At 40.0% G+C, this 22965-nt stretch overlaps 10 protein-coding genes across 10 annotated transcripts; 4 read left to right on the forward strand and 6 right to left on the reverse strand. All coding sequences in view use genetic code 12, as the record gives it.

Annotated features, from left to right (window-relative positions):
* Nucleotides 1-39: 39 nt before the first annotated feature.
* SPAPADRAFT_66724 (uncharacterized protein) lies at nt 40-1332 on the reverse strand (the record flags this gene model as incomplete). Its single annotated transcript, XM_007375272.1, has 1 exon — nt 40-1332. The coding sequence occupies one exon, from the start codon at nt 1015-1017 to the stop codon at nt 40-42; it is 978 nt and encodes a 325-aa protein (XP_007375334.1).
* Nucleotides 1333-1560: 228 nt separating this feature from the next.
* Nucleotides 1561-2380, forward strand: SPAPADRAFT_50656 (uncharacterized protein; the record flags this gene model as incomplete). The annotated part of the gene is made up of 3 exons (XM_007375273.1): nt 1561-1580; nt 1630-2058; nt 2089-2380. 3 exons carry the CDS (start codon nt 1561-1563, stop codon nt 2378-2380), a joined length of 741 nt encoding a protein of 246 aa, XP_007375335.1.
* An 898-nt stretch (nt 2381-3278) lies between these two features.
* On the forward strand, nt 3279-5059 carry SPAPADRAFT_61149 (uncharacterized protein; the record flags this gene model as incomplete). The annotated part of the gene is made up of 1 exon (XM_007375274.1): nt 3279-5059. One exon carries the CDS (start codon nt 3300-3302, stop codon nt 4539-4541), a length of 1242 nt encoding a protein of 413 aa, XP_007375336.1.
* SPAPADRAFT_139688 (mitochondrial 37S ribosomal protein mS37) lies at nt 4698-4991 on the reverse strand (the record flags this gene model as incomplete). Its single annotated transcript, XM_007375275.1, has 1 exon — nt 4698-4991. One exon carries the CDS (start codon nt 4989-4991, stop codon nt 4698-4700), a length of 294 nt encoding a protein of 97 aa, XP_007375337.1.
* Nucleotides 5060-5121: 62 nt separating the features above from the next.
* On the reverse strand, nt 5122-6195 carry SPAPADRAFT_61150 (uncharacterized protein; the record flags this gene model as incomplete). The annotated part of the gene is made up of 1 exon (XM_007375276.1): nt 5122-6195. A coding segment is annotated over one exon (824 nt), but the record flags the coding sequence as incomplete, so codon positions are not given.
* A 459-nt stretch (nt 6196-6654) lies between these two features.
* SPAPADRAFT_66727 (uncharacterized protein) lies at nt 6655-12479 on the forward strand (the record flags this gene model as incomplete). The annotated part of the gene is made up of 1 exon (XM_007375277.1): nt 6655-12479. One exon carries the CDS (start codon nt 8441-8443, stop codon nt 11303-11305), a length of 2865 nt encoding a protein of 954 aa, XP_007375339.1.
* On the reverse strand, nt 11372-12479 carry PCL1 (Pcl1p; the record flags this gene model as incomplete). The annotated part of the gene is made up of 1 exon (XM_007375278.1): nt 11372-12479. The coding sequence occupies one exon, from the start codon at nt 12428-12430 to the stop codon at nt 11495-11497; it is 936 nt and encodes a 311-aa protein (XP_007375340.1).
* Nucleotides 12480-13404: 925 nt separating this feature from the next.
* Nucleotides 13405-14509, forward strand: SPAPADRAFT_61153 (uncharacterized protein; the record flags this gene model as incomplete). The annotated part of the gene is made up of 1 exon (XM_007375279.1): nt 13405-14509. One exon carries the CDS (start codon nt 13976-13978, stop codon nt 14168-14170), a length of 195 nt encoding a protein of 64 aa, XP_007375341.1.
* Nucleotides 14510-14689: 180 nt separating this feature from the next.
* On the reverse strand, nt 14690-18112 carry ZCF14 (Zcf14p; the record flags this gene model as incomplete). Its single annotated transcript, XM_007375280.1, has 3 exons — nt 14690-17064; nt 17110-17665; nt 17885-18112. The coding sequence occupies 3 exons, from the start codon at nt 18110-18112 to the stop codon at nt 14810-14812; spliced, it is 3039 nt and encodes a 1012-aa protein (XP_007375342.1).
* A 194-nt stretch (nt 18113-18306) lies between these two features.
* On the reverse strand, nt 18307-21673 carry ZCF13 (Zcf13p; the record flags this gene model as incomplete). The annotated part of the gene is made up of 3 exons (XM_007375281.1): nt 18307-18565; nt 18599-20486; nt 20604-21673. The coding sequence occupies 3 exons, from the start codon at nt 21671-21673 to the stop codon at nt 18383-18385; spliced, it is 3141 nt and encodes a 1046-aa protein (XP_007375343.1).
* Nucleotides 21674-22965: the final 1292 nt, after the last annotated feature.

The following is a 22965-nucleotide window of genomic DNA, read 5'->3' on the forward strand; positions in this document are numbered from 1 at the left end:
ATTTGTCTGTTTATTGTCCTTCGCATATCCATATCGTTTTCATTTATCGCCTTTGACATTGCTTAAATATTTCATATTTCTATTTCTCTTTTTCTTACCAGTAGCATTTTTGTCAGAACGGTCTAGATTGTTCAACCCGTTAACTATCGGTTTTGTCGAGAGGCTTTTACCGGCTTGTAATAGATTAATATTGAGGGGTCTACCTCTACTTGTCAAATTTATGAATTCCGACTGTCTCATTACTGTTTCTGCAAACTCATTTGGTTTCATGTAGGCAGTAGGAACTTTACCGTCTTCAATCTGTTGTAGATGCAATTCATAAGTAGGTAACAATACATTAGCAGCTACGTGTACTAATTTTGTTTGAATCATCCAATTTAACATAAGAATGTATTCAAAAAAATCATTGAATTTAATAATAAAGTTGTAAGCTGGATCAGGACCTGTAGACCGTAAACTTCTCATTTTTACAAATGCATCATCAAGACTTGATGATGATAAGAAATCTCTAGCTTTAGCATCTACTTTTCTAATTGCATTTTCAAGTCTAATATGGGGAAAGTTTTTACTGTCAGTCTTAACAACGTTCCTCATTGTGTTAAATATATCCTTTTCCTCTTCGTATCCCAGGCCTTGGATTTTCTTCAATATTATTTTATCTAGAATCTTTTTCAATATTTCAACGTAAACCTTCAAATCCTCTCCCGTGTAAATAATTCCTTCCATTTTCTGCTTGGGTGCACGATCAAAAGTTTGATATTCACATAGTGCATTGAATAGTTCTGGTTCTGTTATCCTAAACTTATTGTATGAAATTTCCCAATGTTCGATTCTATCAGAATTTTGGCTCTTGTACCTTTTCAATGACAGAAAATCTTTGATTATCGATTCGCAGTTCTTATAAACACTAGATTTGATGTTTGACTTAGTTTCTCTACCCAGATTAATGATAAACTCCATAAATTGTTCAACAAGGTTTTTGTTTATCTCAAAATATTGGTTTTGATCGGATGACATGATGATAATTTATTGTCAACAAATAAAATATAGTAAAGCCTAATGAGCTAGAACAACCTTAACTCTCTTTTGATTTCTAATCTAATTGACTAAATTGGGGAAAACTGCGCGTCTTACTCAATTGGTGCTTAATGTAGCGTAACGGTTGCTAGCATTTAAGTTTATTAGTTACTCAGTAGCGTCCAAAGATCTACTATAACAAACGATATATAAGAGAAAATCCGTGATATTTATATTAATCTCTGTATCGTACCATTACATGAAATTCCGTGGTCTTAGATAGTCCCCCTTTCGTCAGAACTCATAGCAACGAGTGTTCCGCTTTACAACAAAATATTTTTCTAATTCTCAGCTAAAACCCAAACAAAAACAAAATTCCAGTACATGTTAGTTTCACATGAATGGGAGACTAAACAAAAAAATCATGGAATTACATGTGATGGTACGAGTTAGAGATTGATATAAACATCAGGGAGTTTTCTTTTATATAATAATAGTAGATTTTAAGGGATTAGAGCGAATTTATATATTGTTTGTTATAACATGTCTTTGGATGCTACCAAGTACTTAGTAAACCTAAACGCTAACAACCGTTACGCTACATTATGAAAGTCGTTTTGGTGAATTTCAGAACAAGATCCAACAGGAAATTATTCAAAAATGGAAAACATTTAATAAACTGGTTAAACTTGAAGTAATGAAACAGTTGCAAACTCAAGAAAATCAATTGGATGAGATGATTCAATCTATTAAGGATACCGGTAATGAAGAATTAGGGAACTTGTTTGAGAAGCTCACGACAGTGAAAAATAACATGCAAGAAGCAGGAAAATTGCAAAAGTCTTCTCTAGCTGATATTATCACCATATTGGATAAAATACAAAAGGAGGCACTTGATTTTGATAAGTTTAGAAAAGATCATACTGTATTTGTAACTGATTTGAACTCCCTAAACATCAAATTGCAAAATACAATTGATAAATTGAGGGAATCTCAAGATAAAAACCGTTCTAAATTAAAAACTCCTGAGAAATTGGAACAGTAACATCCTTTTGAGCTGACCCTATTGAGATCTTCAGTTGTTTCCCAAAATTCCAAGATTATGGAATTGGAAAACGAAAAATGTATTTTCCAATTGAAGAATAGTAATCAAGTTCTAGACATAGATAAACTATTGATTCCTACGAGCTTGGACGTAGTATCCTCGAAAACTGCCATGCATATTTCTGCTGATGATGGCCGGTTGGAACAAAAAGAGAAAACCTCATTTTGTCAAACCACTTCGGGCAAAGAAGTTGATGATGTGTACTCATTTGATAATATAATCGATTTTCCTCCTTCTAAGAAATACAAACGTGAATAGTCTCTTCTTATATATTGTTATGTTTTTCTTTTGTTTACCAATATGCTTGTTGTCTATTCAAATTGTTTAAAAGATCTGCAGTAATTTTAGGAAATTTTGCAACAATTTTTTATAAAATTTGGATAAAACCAAAGATTCAAAACCAGTCACAACAACAACCTAAACTTATAAATAAATATATACAATCATAACAAACATGCAGCTACATGGTCATTTGCACTCAAAGATACATTACGCAGTCTACAAAACTTACATCTTGTAACAAAAAAATATAGTGAACACATCTTGGCAAATTTCTCTAAAAATTTGACCCTTCATCCAATAGGCGGTTTTAGCTCAGTTGGGAGAGCGTCAGACTGAAGAGATTCAGTCACAGTTTAATCTGAAGGTCCTGTGTTCGATCCACAGAAATCGCATTCTTTTTTTTGCTTTGTGTTATACCATGTATAACAGGCTTTAATTTTTGGAAGTTGTTTTGTGTTGAGTTTGTTGAGTGAATTTTAATTGGTGTAAAAAAACAAAAATGACTTCCCTCGTGGGAAATGCCCATCCATTTTTTTCAGCAACAAATGCTTGGTAGAAAGTGATATATCTGAGAATTGCGATATATGGCTTACTGAGACTGTTCAGATTGATCAATTGATATCTTAGCATCTACAATTGAAGTACTCCACTAACATCTGGTTAAACCTGATGAGAATCACCAAAACAATTCAATCACGTGTCCTGTTGGAAAAATTTTTCTGTTTCTTTTTTTTTTTTTTGTCGCTTCGTATGATTTTTTTTTTTTTATTTTTTCTGACAGTTTTCCGTGATGGAACCAAACCGCCGATTGCAAATAAAAATTTTCATACAAGTTTCTTCTTTTCCTCTCTTTTCCTCTCTTTTTTCTTTATTTAACCACAGTAAATACCCAATCATGTCTCAAGGTACCTTATATGTTATGGAGATGTCTCCAAGATCCTACGTCAATGCCAACATTGTCAAGCACTTCGGCTTGGATGTTGCCATTAAGACTGAAAAGGATGAAGCTTTCAACCGTGCTTTCCCATTAGGTAAGTTACCAGCCTTCATTGGTCCAAAGGGTTACAAGTTACACGAATGTTTAGCCATCTCCAACTACTTGGTCTCCTTAGTTCCAAAGGACGAAGTCAAGGGTTTCTTAGGTAAGAACAACCAAGAATTCGCTTCTATCATCAAGTACTTGTCCTTGGTTAACCAAGAATTCGTTCCAGCTCAATACCAAGCTCTCTTCATGATCAACGGTAGATTCCCATACAACAAGAAGCAAGTTGACGAACACTTGGCCAACGCTGAAAAGGTTGCTGCTATCTTGGAAGCCAGATTATCTGAATTCACTTACTTGGTTGGTGAACGTGCCACCTTAGCTGATTTCTTTGTTGCTGCTTCCATCTCTGATGGTTTAAAGACTATCTTTGCTAAGCCATTCGCCAAGAAGTTCCCATCCATTGCCAGATGGTTCCAAACCGTCTCTAAGCACGCTTTCTTTGAAGGTAAGTTTGCTGACTTTGTCATTCCTGAACAAGCCTTAGTCTACACTCCACCAAAGAAGGAAAAGAAGGAAAAGAAGCCAGAAGCTGCTGCTGCTCCAAAGAAGGAAGCCAAGAAGGAAGTTGCTGAAGAAGCTGCTCCAGCTGAGGCTCCAAAGCCAAAGCACCCATTGGAACTCTTGGGTAAGCCAAAGGCCGTCTTGGATGAATGGAAGAGAGTCTACTCTAACGAAGAAACCAGAGAAACCGCCATTCCATGGTTCTGGAAGAACCAATACGACCCAGAAGAATGGTCTTTGTGGAAGGTTGACTACAGATACAACGACGAATTGACTTTAACCTTCATGTCCAACAACTTGGTTGGTGGTTTCTTCAACAGATTGTCTGCTTCCACCAAGTACATGTTCGGTTGTATGGTTGTCTACGGTGAAAACAACAACAACGGTATTACTGGTGCTTTCTTGGTCAGAGGTCAAGACTACAAGCCAGCTTTCGATGTTGCTCCAGATTGGGAATCTTATGAATTCACCAAGTTGGACGCTTCTAACGAAGAATCCAAGAACTTCATCAACAACATGTTCGCCTGGGACGAACCTGTTATTGTTAACGGTGAAAAGAGAGAAATTGCCGATGGTAAGGTTTTCAAGTAATCTCATAGATTGTATAGTTAATTTTACACCACAGATTCCATTAGGGTCTGTCTTTTTTTCTTTCAAATAATTATTTATATTGTAACGTAACTCATGATATATATATATACAACCGACAGAAGCCCATGAGGTGACTTCTTCAATATGTCAACTTCCCTAATCACGACGACCCTTCAACTTAGGATACAATCTAGCAGTATGATAATTAATATTATTTCTGGCACCTTGGTCACTCTTTTGAGTTTCCATGCACTTTTTCAAATCGTTAGCGAACGGTAAACAGACAGCAGCGCCATCACCTCCGTTAGAAGCCCAACAGTTGAGCAAAGTGGACATGGCAAGTGTGCATGGATTACTAGCTTGGGATCCTGCACTCACAGGTCTTCTGATACGTAATTGTGGAAGAGGGGGGAGTCCCTTTGGTGGTGGTCCGACTTTCTTATAAGCCATGATGTTATATTATGATATATGTATATGCCCGAAGGGGGGGGGGGAGGTGAGGTATGGTCAACTGTTATAGGTTGCCAAATATTGGTTACTTGAAGCCCAAAAAAAAAAATTTTAACATGGTGATTTCTTTCCTGCATGTAATTACAAAGTCGTGCATTGCAAAAAATCTATCTATAAATTAACTACGAAACTAATAAAACTAACTATGATGATGATAATGGTGTGGTTGGTCTTGATGCTGGTGGTGCTTAGTTACTGGCTTCTTCTTGTTCAAAACGTCTTCAATGTTCATCCACTTGACACGCATGGCTCCCCTTCTAATACCTATGTTAGCATGTGGAGGCTTTATCCAATAAATTCTTGTATAATTTCTATCCAGGTATGGTTTAAATAATACGGCATCAACATTGCGTTTCACATGAATCTTGCTTGATTTCAAATCACACCTGAACTGAATGGCAAGCTTGATATTCTTCTTGACTCTCAGGATGAACTTGTCAAGTTGACGTTCTTGGAATTCACTCACGGCAATAACATTCTGGATATGTTCATCAACATTGATAAGGAACAACTTAAACAAATGGTTCCACAATCTCCGCTTCAGTCTCTTTGTCGTGACGAACTTGGCATATAATGGAATCATGGGGAGTTCCATACGGGCATCGGTCTTGGAATCAATGAGGGAGAATTGGTTCAGCTTGCATTGAAGATCGAGACCCATGTAGAAACCGGTGGGGAATGTGCGTCGAAGCATTTCTTGAAACTCGTTTATCAATGACGTTTGCATCAGCAGGATTTCTCGTTTAACTCGCTTGGTTTCGTCAAAGGCATAATCCAACGTTCTATAATTCTTGATGGAGGGGATATAAATGTAATTCTCTTCTTGCATATGATCTTCAAGATCAGTGTTGGTGGAGGCGGATGCAGGGGGTGGAGATGCAATAGTGGTTGTGGTTTTACGAATCATATCGTTAATACTGCGGACACTTCTGGGATCTACCCGGGTAACTCTATCATCTGGTTCCATGAAATCCCAATCGTTTTTGTGTAAAGTAATGGTTCCATCAGCACTAACATTAGCCAAGTCTTCAATAAACTCCTTGGGGAACACGGCTTCTTCTCTATGTTTACCTACATGGATAGGCATACCCAGGATTGACCGATCAAACCCAACCACATTATAAGGAACTTCCGGGATTGACCTATCAGCTGCAAATGCACTCGACAGTAAACTTGTCTGGGCAACCGTGCCTTTTCTTAATCTATTAAATTTCCGATCTATGCGATTGTATTGTTGACGAATACGTTGTAATTCCGTAAGGTGGCCCAAGAGGTATCGGTAGTGTTTCTCATGCATTCCCTTATCGTCGTCTAGTTGTGCGAGCTTTCCATAAATGTCAAACACCTTCTTCATATCGTCGGGATCATTTATATTGATTTTATCAGGAATGGATTTGAGAAGGGCATGGCGATCAAGGTAATGCTTAGGTGGATTTCCATCAGGGTTATATAAATGCTGGAGCTTCAAGTCATCATAAGTGACCATGGCAAGTGAGTCGTACGCATCAAACATAAGTTGACGGGTTAGTTTGTCTCTGGGAGTTTCTACGCCTGGAACGCGACGTGATTTGATGCTGGAAAGGGTCTTGGGGAGTGGTGTTGGTTTGGTGGATTGCTTTGTTATTGGTTTCATGTGAGGTATAGGTGAAGCAGCAGCAGCTTCTGATTGTCCTGCAGTCAGTTGTTGAATCGCTTCGGTATTACTCAGTTCTTTAGCTTGTTGCACTTGTGCTTGGGCTGGCGAGCTTGTGTCTTGTGGCACCAGTTCAGCTTGTTGTGCTGGTGTCTGTGTCTGTGATTGTGATTGTGATTGCGCCTGTGTCTGTCTCTGTGATTGCGTCTGTGTCTGTGTCTGTGCCTGGGCCAGTGTCTGTTCTGGTGACATCCTTGTTTCATCAGAGCCCGCGTCCTTGGTTGTCTTTGCCTTCTTCTTTTGCTCCTCTTCCTGGGAGAGGGTGCCCTTCTGTAGATTCACAGCCAAGTTCTTGAGTGTTTTCTCATCCTTCCTTAAGGCGCGTGTGTTGCTGAAGAATCGGCGGTAGCCCATAATGTTGTATACAATTTGAGGGTGGGGTTGGATCGTGTGAACGCAGGGGTTATAGCCAGCCACAACTGATGGTGTAGCCCTACCCACCCTCGATATGCTCCTGCTGGTGGTTGCACTTATTATAGGTTTCATTAATGTGAATGATGCTAAATTTGAAAAAGTAATAAATAAGGTAATTAAATATAGAAACTCTAATTGATAGTGGAGGTTTAAAGTTGAGGGTTTTTACAACACTAAAGGTGGGAGGTCCTTTTTAGTCACAGCAAAAAAATTAAAAAAAGAAAAGTAGCAGCTGGCGATTATATGCAGGAAAAACAAAGTCCAGGTTCGGGGATAGCGGTGCAAATGGACAACTAATACGGCACCATTGCCTTAGCGAACAAGGAACACACATCATCTTACATCGTCGAATCATGGCACAGTCACCCAGTACACGCACGCACACACAGGACACACATTGACGTATAACGCAAATCAAAATTACCGGGTAAATAGAAGGAATACAAGTGGCCGAAAACGAGGCATTCAAAGCCAAGAAGAGATTGGACGGCTCGGTCGTGCATTTGGGCAAATCACGGAGAAGCAATCGGAAATCACTAAAATTCGTTATCTCTAAATGAGCAAATTGATTATGAATATTTTATAGAGCGCTCGTGTGTGTGTGTGTGGTGGCTGTATTAAAGATTAAGTAATGTTATTTTTTGCAGCTCGTGTAATTTCAAAATGAAATGCTTCAACAACCACGCAACTTTTTCGTTACAGGTTCAGAACTCTGGGAATTTCTTGGGTGTATCGAGACTGATTTAGTTGTATAGCCCTGTGCTCATACCCAGCAAAGCTCAGACCAAATAAACCTCACAACCAACCAGCTGGTGATAGTGTAATCTGAAAGAAAGATCAGTCACATTCTGGGTACAATCAGCTATCCAAACGGAAGATTCTACAGCCCCCACTGAAAATGTTGCAGCCAACTTAGCTATCGTGAGTTACGTTTGTGATACTACTTTACATAGTCATGTTATGCCAGACCAATTCTGGAATTTGCTGGTTTAAACTTCCAGATGTTTAGCCCTGGCACACCATGTTACTCTATTTTCATAATACCAACTGATTAGTTTGTTTTTATTATCGACTGATCCCCTCATTAGTTAAAACCACCCACCACCAATTTTTTTTAAACAACACCTATAAAAAATATTTTAGCTTAGATCCTTTTCGTCAAAATATACACCTGACCACCACTCCCCTCCACCCTATCTCAATCCATCCATCTATCTCAATCCATCTATCTCAATCCATCCATCTCAATCCATCCATCCATCTCTTTCTCTCTTGAACCTCTATGAATGGTCTTGAATATCTCACTGGTGATGGTGACACCAGTCCAAAATCAAAACCACCTCCTGCCAAATCGAATGTAATTACCGTACCAGTGGTGTCTTCTGTCGTTTTTCCAACCACCACTAATCCCACCACCACGGTTGACCCTGGAGCAAATACCACAAATGATAACACCAACACAAATCAAACTTTAACTGCTAGTGCCAATGGCACCAGCAATGGCACAGCTCCTGTCACTCCCAAAGACGACACTACCGTGACTGCCCCCAACAATGGGGCTGCAACTATTTCCAATCAATCATCTCCCGCATTAAATCAAACAATATCCAATCAAATTTCAACTCCTCCCACCTCTTCTGAAGTTTCTACTATTGCCAATACATCAGCAAATGTTAGTAACACCGTGTCACAAGAAGTAGAAGACCCCGCAGTCAAAAATACCCGTCTTCTAAAAGAAGCCTCGGAGTTGTTTGCCTATTGGAAGGATGAAATCAACAAGACTTTTATTCCTGCCTATGCAAAGGAACCTGTTCCCCTGGGAATTAGCCCTCAACAATGGTTGAAGTACATTTCTGTTGGTCTTCGTCATTTCCGTGGCGTCCTGGCTTACTTCCGTGATCCTGAACATTTTGAACTTAAAGAACGATGTGTTATGAATTTAGGTATTACTAATGCCTATGGGAATATCGAACAATATCGTAAATTGCTTGAATTATTGGACGATACCTTTGTCATTCATTTGTTCAATGTTGGACCCCAATTCATTGAAGCATTGGAACGTCAATTGGGTGGGAAAAACGCGAGAATGAAGGACATTTTGGAATTCCTTGATAAGAATAAACCGCTTGTGGTTGTGGAACAAGTCATTGAACGTAAATTAGTCTCTTTCTGGCTGAATTTGGAATCCAAATTAGGGTCTGCGTGTGAAATTTTGAAATTCTTTGGACAACAAGAAACCCAATGGAATAGATTACAAATTGATCCTGAATCAAAAGAAGATGATATTATTGATGAATTCCTAAACAAGGTCCTTCCATTCCAATTCAAGGTTGTGTTTAGGTGTTTGAAAGGCACCAATTATCTCCCTGTTCAAAAACAATATTGCAAAATTTTGGCGGAAGAGTACCATAAGTGGAAAAGCAACAAGAAGGAATATGTCGTGATCAAATACAAGACTATTTCAGGAAGAATATCTGTGCCTGCTCATTCAATCAATGTTAATGCCAATAAACAACTTCAATTCTTGAGTGCTCCACCTAATCTGAATTACAAACCAGGTCCAAACACATATATTCGTTCCCAGGAATTCCAGGAACCAGAAGCACTTCCCGCCAAACCAGTGACTAGCAAGCTGGCCAATAAACCAGCAAACAAGAAGCAATTCCCTGTGACATCTACCCCTGCAGATTCACCTAACATGTCAAAGGTTGCAGCACCTACTCCAATTGCAATGACTTATCCTACATCAGGGCAAGCCCAGGAACCAGATCATGCTCAATCTCGTACTTCCCCTACCACTCCAGCAGCCCCAGCTCCAAGAGGTCCTCGTAATAGTATTAGTAGCCCTGACTCACAGGCCAAAGCTGCATCCTGGAACCACATCAATTCCGTCGTTGATTACTCTCGACCATCCTCTCCTCCACTTAAGAAATCCAGGCCTGAAACTGATAGTTATCGTCCTGGCCAACAAACTTCCAATAATTATGCATCCAAAACTACTGGCAGTTACACGAGAGGAAATGGAGAATATAATGATACCAGAGGGAACATTAGAAGTGATCATTATGACAGTAAAACTTACGAATATGTTAAGCCTCGTTCAGATAGTAGAACATCGGATAGATTATTTGATAACAGATCATTTGATAGCTGGCTATCAGACAATAGATCATTTGACGATAGAGTATCTGATAACAGATTTGACAACAGATTATCCGATAGATCTTATTCGGATAATTACAGACCTAATGGCAGATCTGATGGCAGATTTGATGAAACAAGAACTATTGATCGATACCAACCAAATAGAAATATTACACATGCACAAAATACCTCCACAGATCACAGACCAAATACTAACCCGCCTAGAAAACGTCCTTACTCTGAGGACGACGATAGTAACCATCTCCCAGCACGTCCCACTGTCCCTACCATTCATCCTGACCGGTTGAAACAAGTGCCTCTGCAAGTTGCACCAAAAGCCGACAAATTTCAGTCCGCAGCCGAATTCATTCAACTTGCAATGAGCAGGAAACTGAGCAATTCAGGGGAGGAATACGACGCTGTTGATCCCAACACCGTTGCTATTTCCAATGCAAGAGTGTTTGGATCGGCACCACGACGTAACTCAATTTATAATCCTCCCGCCGACAGAAGAAACTCTACTGCTAGTAATGGCGGAGAAAGAAGAATAGACAATAACTCTAGACAAAATTCAAGATCAGACAATAGCTATGAAAACACGTTTCCAAGTCGTAACAACGACGATGATACTAACCATCCAAACAACCTGAGAAATCAAAATGGCAATGGCAATGTCAATAGCAATAGCAATAGCAATGGCAATGGCCATGGCAGTGATGATTACACTTATGATTCAAGTGTTTCTAGCAATACCACTCCCTCGTCAAGAGGAAATCAGCATAGTAACGGAGATCCAAGAGATTGTTCTGGGTCGAATAGAGGACGTCGCGGAAGTGATCAACAAAGGGCAAGAAGTAGGAACCTGGCTAAAGGAAGGGCAAGAAATGGGAATCTGGCTAAAGGAAGAAGAGGAGGCGGTAATCGTGGAGGTTATTCTCTGAATGATTCACGCCCCACACTTCATGATTTGTTGAAGAGTGGAGGTAGGTTGCCAAATGATTAAACTCTAAACATCAGACTTTGCTTATTCTATGTATATGTTTTCCGAATCTACATTGGCATTTTATTTGCACGAATGTCCATTAATGCTAAACAAATCTAAATAATACCAAACGCCTAATAAACCAAGTAAAAAACCCAAAATAAAGAAAAATGTAATAAACCCAAAAATAAAACCCTAATGTTTCATAACCTAATTGTACACATAAGCCATTTGTTGAGCAGCATAAGAACCGGAATTCAACTGTTTCAACAAGTTCTTCAATTCCATTTCTTCTTTCAATGCAGCAAATTCAATTATTGGATCCACTTCAGAAGATGATTCATGTGTAGATATCGTAGTTGCATTGGTAGATACCGAAGAAATTGAACTGGTGGAACTCGATCTGGTGTGGAAGAGGGAGGAAACTGTAGATGAAGATCTCGAATGGGTTGGAGTGACTGAGATTGGAGAAGAAGAAGAAGTAGTAGTAGTAGCAACAGTGCTTGCTGGAGATGGATAGTTGTACTCTGGTTGGGCTGGACCTGCAGCAACTGGAGTTGGAGCTTGCTTGTGATGGTGGTGTTGTCTTTGCAAGAACTTCTTGACCTTGGAGCTTCTGACCAAGTCGTATCTGATTGGTTCCAAGAGACTGTCCAAGCTTTCAATCATTTCGTCGTTGGAGACTTTCAAGTCCCAGTTTAATAAAAATGTCAATTGGCGTTCCATCAAGTTGATGTCTTGGGTAGTGAATAAACCGTCAGTGTATTTAGCCCAATGCATGTTCTTTGGAGATGAATCATTGTGGAATTTAGAAGACAAGATCAAACAACTGAGTAAGATTCTGTGTCTGGTGCATGGTAACCCCAGGGCGTTCTTTGGTAATTTGGCCTTTAATCTGTTCAAGTATACTAAAGTGGCCATGAGGGTACCAGTATATACATTAGTGTAGCGAACCAACTTGGTCAAGAAAGTCATCAAGGAAGGCAATGGTTTGACTTTCATGTCAGTGGAGGTGTATGTTTGGTTCTTAGTGTCTTTGCATGGAATGACCTGGAGGGTAGCAACCACTAGCTTGTGGATCATGTCTTGGGTAACAGGACCAGCAACGAAAATTTGCAATGCTTTCAAGTCAAGAGCGGAAGTCATGATGAGGAGGAGGGGGGAGGGGTGTGAAAGTGATTGATGAATGAGTGATAGAGAAAAGACAGAAAGGATATCGATACTGGAAATCGGTGGTTATTTATAATTATATTACTTGTTGGGGTCAATATAGTGATATTATTTCAAATGCACAGGTTTATACCCCTTTGGGATCAAATGGAAAACAGACAAAAAATAAAATTGGTGGAAAAGGGAAAAAAAAAGTACGCGGTGTCATTGTGTAATAGAATGCAGCTTAAAAAATAATTTAACCAGCCACCGAAATTTACTTGATATGGTAGATCTGCAAATTCAAATATGGTGCAACATGTACGTACATGGGCGACCTCCATGTGAATGAATCCAGAGAGAAAATGTTGGATATAACCAGTAGCACGGGCTAAAACATTTGTCAATCTTGACAGTGTAGCTTGTCAAGGTTAGGTGCGGATTATTGGATTCCCAAGCACAACACAGCCTTGGGTATAAGTACACACCCAGTGTTTGTTGTTATCACACTGTTTGACATAGTCCCAGAACAAAAACTTCCCTTTCGGTTAATAAATCTGGTTCTCCCCCGCCATTGTCTTGGACTTAGACTGCATTATTTCTCCCACGCGACTTTGTACCAAGACCACCACGACCACCCACGAAAACATGAAAACATCCCAACATCCCTTTCCTGCGTTCCCCCTTGAAAATTTTTTTTGGTGCGTTTTCAAAAATAAATTGTGCACTAAAAAATAAAAACTTTAACTCCTAAACAGGAATTTTTTCTTAACTGAGACGTTGGAACAAAGGGAGATCACGCTAAAAACATTCCAAACAAACATATCTACGCGCATTTGCAACAGGGGTTGAAGATTTGGGCTGAGTTTAAGATTCATAGACTAAAAGATTCTAGACCTTCTCTGCAACCAAGATCTCAAAATTTTCAGCCCTCACGACAGTTCCCCCTTCTGTACTATTTTCCGTGATGGTCAAATCAAACCATAAAAATTAGTCGATTTTTCTCAAAGCAAGATAACTGCTGGGCAATTTATTAATTATCGTATTTGACGAGTAGAGCACAAGTATCTATCTGCCGAAGGCCAGCTGATGTGGGTCGAAGATTATTGGCCCATCTGTTCAGATGCATTGTTCCCATAGCAACGAAAAAGCACCATGCCCAACCATGCATGCAGAAAAAAAAAATTACAAAACTACAAAGTTAACAGTCGTATTTCTGAAACAAAAAAAAATGAAAAATAATTTTTTTTACTCGTAGTGCATGAGACACACGCGAATCATTACTAAACCGAATGGGGTTATATTACATAAACTGTCACAATGAAAATTTGAATACAAAAACGGTGTCAAACTGCTGGAAGGAGAGCATGCTAAACAAGAAAAAAAAATATCTCATGTCGAAAGGGTGGGTGCCAAAACACGCCTATGACGTAGACTTTAGTTCTCCCGTTTGGGGCTAATTCAATTGTCTCTCCAATCGGCCTATGAATATCGCGCTATCTTGGATTAATCAATTTAGCCAAATCGAGCCAGTTTCCAACAATGTTATCAGGGCTGGGCCATGTGATTAAGTCGGTACTGGGGCACTACCTCGCATTGTCTTTTGAACTCTTGAGATCAAGAAGGATTATACTGTACGCTGCTTGGTTACATGAGGAGTTCTTCCTTGTTGTTTACGAACATTGTATAGTGGCACTCAGTTGTACCATCTCTGGCAATCTGGGCGTGTCTGTATAATAATAATAATAATAACACACACTTGCAAAGAATTACGAAACTGCAAAGCAATCTTCATCTCCTTCGCCTATGCAACAGCGCACACTCTACACAGTTACTACACTTACTCCACTTGAAAAATCATCACGACGATTGAAACGTAAATCAGAAATTTGGGTATACTTTGGTCTGTCATGCAATGAGTACTCAGACTGGTGCACAGCGTTTTGTCGTCATATAAACGTTTCTATCGTGTGAATACTAGTTCACATAAGGAGTAGAAATCCAATTATCAAATGTAAGATAACCATTACCTTTCATCTGTTAATTGAACGTTACTTAAGGAAGAAAGTAAAGCTAAGGAAAAGAGTTTACTGTAAAAAAAAATTTTTTTCAATCGTCTTTTATAGTCTGCGATGCGAGGTTACCCGCACATACACTTTATTAAGGGTTATTACACTATGAATAGGACTGTTACTATGTCAAGAATAGGCTGTTACTATGTCAAGAATAGGCTGTTACTATGTCAAGAATAGGCTGTTACTATGTCAAGAATAGGGCTGTCACTATTACAAGAATAGGCTGTTACTATTACAAGAATAGGCTGTTACTATTACAATATGAATACGGCTGTTACTATTACACTATGAATACATTCTATTACCATTTACCGTCTTTGGTCAACCCCAACAATTGGTCAACCGAGAGAGCATTAAACAAGTCAACCTCTCCATCACCCATACCCATACCCATAATGTTATTGAACCCAGCAGGCGAGCCAAACACAGGATAACTCATATTGACATTTGCAGTCACAGGATTCTGGTTGATATTGTTGGCATTACCATTACTATAGTTTCCATTCTCCGAGCCACTGCTTCCAAAATTGGAACTTGGAGTTGAAATTGGTCCTGTTTGTTTCATGGCCGCCATTTGATACCACAACTTGTCAATCTCGTCGTTTTGCAAACATCCGAAATCCTCATCATTGAGCGAGGCCAGCGACGATGCAAACGAATCATTGTATAGATGTTGTTTATGTGGATCAGGAGTAGGTTGTGCTTTCACAGGTGGCGCATTGTTGTGAGAGCAGTCTGGTTCTTCTCCAAGTATCTCTGGTGGTGGAGAGCACGATTGGGCACATTCGTTGATTACGTCAATGTCTTCATTGAAAATGTCAACATGCTTGGTATACTTCTTCAATGTCAATTCACTGATCTTAAGCAACTCAGATAATTGGTCGTTGGTTAGATCAATCAACAATATAGGATCCAGCTTGGTGTTTTTGTAAAACTCAGTTCCAATGATGATGGTTCCAATGTACCCGTGCGCTTTCGTCAATCTCCAAGCGTAATAATACCTCTGACTCAACCTGGAAATAGCAGCAATACAGAATTTCATGATTCGAGTGAGCACTTTCGAAAACTTTACGAGCTTGGCATAATGAAGTCTATACGATGGACTATTCCACAATCCGTCGTCATGCTTGTCGGTCTCAACATATCTGAGCTTATAGATGCTGGAATTGACCCGGACAAGCACGGCCGAGATGATAACTGTGGCTTTATGAATCATTGATTCAAGGGTCGGATTAAGAAACAAATCCGCAACAGGACCAAAATTCAAGTAATTATCAGCAATCAATTGAAACATGCATGGGATGAACTCCGTACAAAGACTAGCAAGGATTTTCTTCAAGTAGAAAAATGCAAAGGTCGTGTCGGACTTCTCGTAATGCAAGTATAAATGGAATAGAATGGTATTGAGAAACATCTTCATGTTGATGTAATTCTTACACTTCATAGCTTTAATGAATGGATAAGTATAGTTGTCTTGCTTGAATGGAACGAGGAAAAACTTCAACAATCCATAATGGTCATTTAACGAAATTTCAAAGTCGGTAATCAACTCAGTCAACTCTTTCATGGTGACATGCTTTCTCACGTCAATACCAACGTCCAAGAGCGCCACTAACTTCAGGTAATACTTTTCAAAATAAGCAAATGTACTAATGACATGTTTCTCCAACTCGATATCTTTGACATTTTCATTTCCCGGTTTATAATAGGGCAATTTCGTATCGTAATACTTCTGGTCAATGCTCATAGGGTTACCGTACTGATATCCCTGGATCAAGTCACCTATGATCAAAAACAACCAAATCTTTCTCGCCATATTGTTTGACCTTTCATCATTGGACACATCAGGGAAATTGTCGGGTTCTCGATTAAGCCCCATTGAATATGCCATTTGGATGATTGTCCCCGAGAAAATCTGCGAATCTCCTCCATCAGCACCATCACCTTCTTCAGGAGCAAACATATAGTATAGCCTCATAAAGAATGCACATTGCAAAATGACGATATTGCTCTTGTGGAAAATATCAAACTGATCAAGACATAATTGAGCCATGGCGATAACATCAATATCAATCGGGTTTGAAAGTAGATATTTAATTTCCTGGGCTTGGAATGATGGGTCTGTCGTGGCTAAATTTCGTTGGTTTACGCCGTTTCTATTGGAGAAAAGCAGGAGATATGTAATACGGAGCACAATAAGAAGGATACCAATATATGCGAAATCCAACCGTTTCTCGACCTTGAGTGATTCAAGTTGTCTATCATTGGATTCTTCAGGACCTAATATTCGGGTCATTTCTGTAACGAAATAGCCCTCATCCAAGAATGGCATGTATGGATACACCGAGTTAAAGAATTTGTGGATCAACTTCCAGATAACTTTTTGCTTGGGGAGAATCTTTGTGATTTTCTCAATTAACTGTAATTCTTGATCCATTTTCCCTTCATATAAAGTAAGTCCTAAAGCTATGGCGTGTTTGTTCATTGCCATTCGCTGAATCTGTTTCTGCGAAGGAGCAGGTGTATTGCTAGATCTTGAAGTAGAAGCAGTGGAATCTGCGCTAGTAGAGGCGGCATTTGCCGTCGTATCCAGCGGTGCACCTCTCAAATTGCTAGTCTTTCTTGTAACGTTTCCGTACAATCTCAAATCATTGTATCCATCTCTGTCCACTGCCTTGTCTCTGAATGCAACTTCCGATTCACTGATTTCAAAGCATGCGGCTGCATTAGCGTCTTGCTTTGCCACTTCCGCCACAATTTCATCATGAGGTATTTGCTTATGTCTGTGTGTGCTTGTTAAATGCTGTTCAATCTTCTTTAAGCTTTCATTCTGGACAAACTTCCAAAGGCGACGTAATCCCGGGTCTTTATTCATGATAGTCATCCACGAGAACGGACCGTAGTTGTGGGTTCTGGCTTTATCCTGAAGAAACAAAGGGGTGTATCCGTCGTAAAAGTTTATAGTCTCTGTGTTATTGGCATAGGGGTTGATTCCGATGTATGTTGGGTTTGTATCTGGATTGTACTTGTATTCATTCCAATTGAAGTGGAGTTTCTTGATCGGTGGAAGGAGGACGGAGTCATTGGATGCAGTACTGAATGGACTATGTCCGGTAGAAGGATGTCCTAGAGACAGTTCAATTTCGCTTATTCTTCGCTTAAGTGATTCGATAACTGCAGCCGAGTCCAGAGGAGAGGCAGTAATAGCTTGTTGTGGTGGTGGTGGCGGTGGTAGTGGCTGTTGTTGTTGTTGTTGTTGCTGCTGCTGCACCACTACCAGTTGTAGCGGAAGCGGAGGAGGCAATGTCAGAGCTTGCAGTGGCAGAGCTTGCACTTGCACTTGTTGCGTAGGTTGTGTAGAAGGAGGCAGGTTTACCTTTGTGGCATCAAACCCATGGATCTGATATGAGCTCCCTGGTTCGTTTTGGGATGCCGTTGTCCATACCGATATCGGGTACTCACAAACTCCGTGATACTTTACACACGCTTGGCAAGGGTTGCCGCGATCACACTTGACTTTTCGCTTCTTACAGCTGATACAGGAGAGCGATATCCTGTTCCGCTTCTGTTTACGCTTCTCTGCCACTTGGAATGAGCTTTGCATGGTGTGGTATACGTTGATTTCCAGAAAAGCAGAAAGAGAAATAGGTCGAAATTCTTTTTTTTTTTTTTTTTTTATGGCGGATCGGAATGGTCGCTTCTGTTCGGTGTTAATTCCTAATGCGGGCGCAACGGTAAACCCCGATCATATCGCCGAGACCCCCAACCTTTTTTTTTTTATTTAACATTCGCATGTGATTACTGAAAATTGCAGCTATTATTATTGCAGCCATTATTCTGAAACTATATCATATGCTAAAAATATACAAGTAAATCACTCGAAAATCGCAGCTAAATCCCCACAAATATCAAACAAGCGCAAGAACTCGTCATTGGAAATGGTAGGATCAAACATCTCATTCTTGACTTCAGTAGGCAAATTATCAAATATGTCATTGTTATCATCATCATAAAACATGTTGGAGATATCGGCATTTATTCCACCTGGAGTACTCATCTCGGCTGGTGTCATCACCACGGATGGTCTCACTTCTTGCTGTTGCATCCTTCTTTCGAGTTTCAACTTCTCCTGCAGTTCCTTGGCGCTCTTGAACTCACCACATAACTTACACAATCGGTTCAATTCACCCACAGTGAAGAATTCAATCATATTGGTGCCATGGTGGAAGAACCGGTGGTCATTGAGTGTTCGTTCAAAAAAGACATCAGGATTCTCGATACATTGCCGGAGGATAATATATGTGATGATATACAACCGGTACGAGTTGATGTACGTTCGCGATAACTTCCTGAAGTTACCCACAAACAATTCTGCCTCCACAAGAACCATAGTGAAGAGATTGTCAATAACATTAAGTCGTGGCTGGATCGTCGGGTCTTTAAATACTTGAAACGAAAGGTCCTTTTTCTGATGCAATAATCGAACAAAGAAAGATGTAAGGAACGAGTGGGTTTTAATCATGTACCGTTCATTCTGGGATGTCAAGAAAAAGTCGTAATTTTTACCAAACAATTCCACCGAGTTGTCGAGAACATACGACATGATATACACTAGTTGAACCACGCTCTTGATATATATCTTAAACAATTCAATTCCGGCATTCATCGACGGGGTTTTTGACTCGTTGTATACATTTTCGTAGTGGATTGCAACCATGTAGTACATCCCAGAAAGATTAGTCCGAAGTTGAATAAACAAACAGTATTTCAATACCTTGACCAAAGTGTCTTCATGTTCGGCACTACGAATATCAAACCCATTGGGCGTGGGTGGAACTTTAGCCGGTTTACAAATAACATCCCGAAAGAAATCCTTGCCAAAGATTTCAAAAAACAACTTCTCCAAATGATTAGTTTCAGTTAAGATGTCGACTATCTTTGGTTTTTGACTAACATTGCTGATCTTATTGATGATATTGCGATATGATCGACACACTCCTTCCAAACTTTCAATCACCTGGTTTAATCCACCCGTCTTGTCATTATCATACCGGGGCACTTGTACATCACTTACTTCTACACTCATCAAATTCAAATTCGTTCCAGTATGAATAGCACTAGTGGCATCAGTCATGACAAGATAATACCATAAAAACCTCCACGTTTTAATCAATGCCAGGTTATTACATATAGTCTCGTGAGTGGAGTAAAACGTAGGATCACGATTCAACCCAATCGACATGGCATGGCGCATAATCACTCCGAATAAGATATGCAGATCCGCACCACCGATTCCATGCGAATCATCAGGCGCAACTTGTCGATAGAAATAAAGCAACGTTAATAATTGCACCAATTTGAAGGAAGATCTCGTGGCAATGAGCGCATCGGAAATACACAAGTTGATTACATGGACAAACGTCTTGGAATCAACCTTTTGCTTCATGTCTTCGACTATTGACGCTTCGGTTTCGTTGTAGTTGTTGTACATCGAATCATTATGGATCATGCTCATGTATCCTAGTCTCATTACTAGCAAAAGTATTCCCATGATGCGTAAATCGTCATCACTCTTGATGTTTACTTGCGTATGGTAATCCTTTGTAAATTCGGGGAAGTGGTCAAGGGGCGAGTTCACATCCATTAGCAATACATGTTCATCGATAATTGGAATGAATGGGTGCACGTACTTGAAGAATCTCGAGAATAGAATAAACAAGTTCATCTTAGCAGGTAATATCTCCACAATGGCCTTTTCGACTATACGGTAATATTCCTTCTTTTCACCCGAATACAAACATTCAAGCGCAGGCATAATATCGAGTCGGCGTTTCTTCTTCATGCTTCCAGGAGTGCTTTGGTCGAGTTGGTTACTATTCCCATTCTTGACTTCGTCAACGTTGTTACGAACAATCTTGGATACGATCAAAACGTCTTCAGCAACAAGCGCGCCATCAAGCAGTTCTTGTTTCTTGTCACTGTCGTAATCTTGTTGTTGATCCTTGTGGGAACTAGAGGGACTGACGCTCGTCAATGAATCCAAGTGGATTCTTTTGTTGTCGTTTTCATCCACCAGATTGAAACTTCCATTGGACTTCTCACTGCCACTGCGACCCATGGGGGCGGAGCTGGAGTCTACACTTCGTCTTTTGCGTTCATTCATGAGGAATTTCGACATGCCACCTGCCTTCAATAAGATCACGGTAAAGTTTCGGAATAGCTTAATGAACGGATCGCTTTTGGTCAATCCGATATAACTAAGTGTTCCATGTTGTTGCCATATCGGTCCTTCCAAATTCATAGAGAAACTGGCATTGGTAAAGACATTCATGCGATCCTCGGGACTAACTTGAAGTGAAGAATTAGGACCAAGTGGAATCAGCACTAAAGTGTATGATGAGAACGATTCATTGATGCCATTATGGGAACTGCTGGGTGATATATCGGGCGGCTTGAGTGAGGGTATCGTTCGTTGTGGCAACATGGCTGTGTCTGAACTGCGACGCTGAGAACCGGTAAAGGAAGATGTCGACGAAGGGGTGGGTACTGGTGGTGATACTACTGATTCAGATTGTGATTTGGAAACTGGAACGGTCAGATTTGTTGGTGAAACTGCTGAAATCGACGGTATGGGGTCCTGTATAACTAATGTGTTGATGTTTGGTTGGCTGGGTTGCGACAATTGTGGGATGGGTAGTGACGGAGGCTGGGGTGGTTGAATAAGTGGACTAAAGTATTTTGTGGATGCGTCACTCATGAGACGTGTGGTGGGGATGGGGATAGATGGAGGTTGGTTTTGGTTTTGAGATTGTGTTTGTTGTTGCTGTTGCTGCTGCTGCTGCAATCCGTGAGAAAGTGAGGGCAGGTACGGTTGCTGAAGTAGAACAGGTCTATTATGATACATGTTAGGCTGGTGGAGTTGCATCGAGGGCGGTGGTGGAGGGGGTGGTGGTATGCTGAGCAACGTCCTTGATTCATTTGCAGGTGGTGGTGGTGGTGAACTCATTCTCCCACTGGGTTCATAGTAACACAAGTGAGCGATTGATTTTTTACGACATGATCCACAGATTGGTTTCACCCGATCGCATTTGGACTTACGTTTCCGACAGACAGAACAACTTGCAGGAACACGGTTGCGTTTCTTGAAGAGGGAAGTACCATCCATGTTTGGTTCTGTCATGGTCATAGCAATTTGGGGGGGGGGGTTTGTTGTTATAACCTCGAGTATTTATTTCCAGTGCGGAGAAAAAAAAAAATAAAAAAGAAAAATAGTTAAGCGTGAAAAAACCCCCAATAAGCCGCTTTATCAATTTATCTTCATCAAGTAATATTGACCAAGCAATCGCTAAAAGATGTTTAAAATGACGTTATTGTGTTAATTATATTATTTGTAGTGATGTACTAATATTTTAGCTGAAACACGGTGTTGCCAAAACAACCATGCTCACGATTTTTCAACGGCCTAGTAGTAATATCGGTCCAGAGCTCATACCCCCCTTTTTTTTTTTGCTTTGATGATAATTACCCACAACTTTAAATTGCACAGTTGGCCAATTAGCGAATTAGCGATTCAGCCAAGAGTCAGCTATATCCTTCACTGTCAGGGTGCAGGCAATTTGCTGGGCATATCGAAATCTCGTATATGTGTTGTAGATCCCTCTTCTCTCTCCCCCAAACAGTATCTTTCGATATTGTTGTATGGACAATCGAAACAATGACCGGAGTTAGTCTCAGAATCGGGACTGTGCATTAATCAACCGTATCAGAAATTTACTGGTTCATTGTTCAACAAAACATCTTGCCAAACATGACAATGTCATTCCCGCATGAAACAACGGTTGTCTATCAAACTCGCACTTCGTCACACCACTTTGTTCCTTTGCTGACAGCTATTATTCCGAGTCAGTTTTCTTTCCCTGTTAGGCTATCTATCTTGTTGGACACTGACATTAGACTACACGGGAACTAAGTAGAACTAGGTCAGAAGTGGGAATTAGATCAAGCACCATGCAATGACAGCAATCTTAGAAACTATAAATGGAATACATTACCACTACAGCCCAGCAAAAACACGCCCAGCACGTGGTCGTTTAACTCAATTAACTTGATTTCAGGTTAAGGTCAAGAATTCAACCGTATGTAGCCGAATAATTACTTCCATTTTGAGATCGAGTAACCAGTAAGGTCATAGGAAGAAGTGGCTGAGCCCCAGACGAGTTGACTAAATAGGACAGATATATTTCTATTTATAAGCATTTATACGTCGATCTGTGATAGCTCTTTTAGTTTTCAATCTTGATTTATTCGTCAGATATATTTAAACCGCTTCTAAATTTAGCCCCATAACCTTTTTAGTTGACTTACCAATCTTCACTGAGTTTCTTTTCTTTATTGATCTGTGTCGCATATTCATGTCAATGTCGTAAATGCTTTTTTTGTTTGTTTGTTTGTTTGTCG

Source organism: Spathaspora passalidarum, assembly GCF_000223485.1.
Source record: "Spathaspora passalidarum NRRL Y-27907 unplaced genomic scaffold SPAPAscaffold_4, whole genome shotgun sequence".
Lineage (NCBI taxonomy): Eukaryota > Fungi > Ascomycota > Pichiomycetes > Serinales > Debaryomycetaceae > Spathaspora > Spathaspora passalidarum.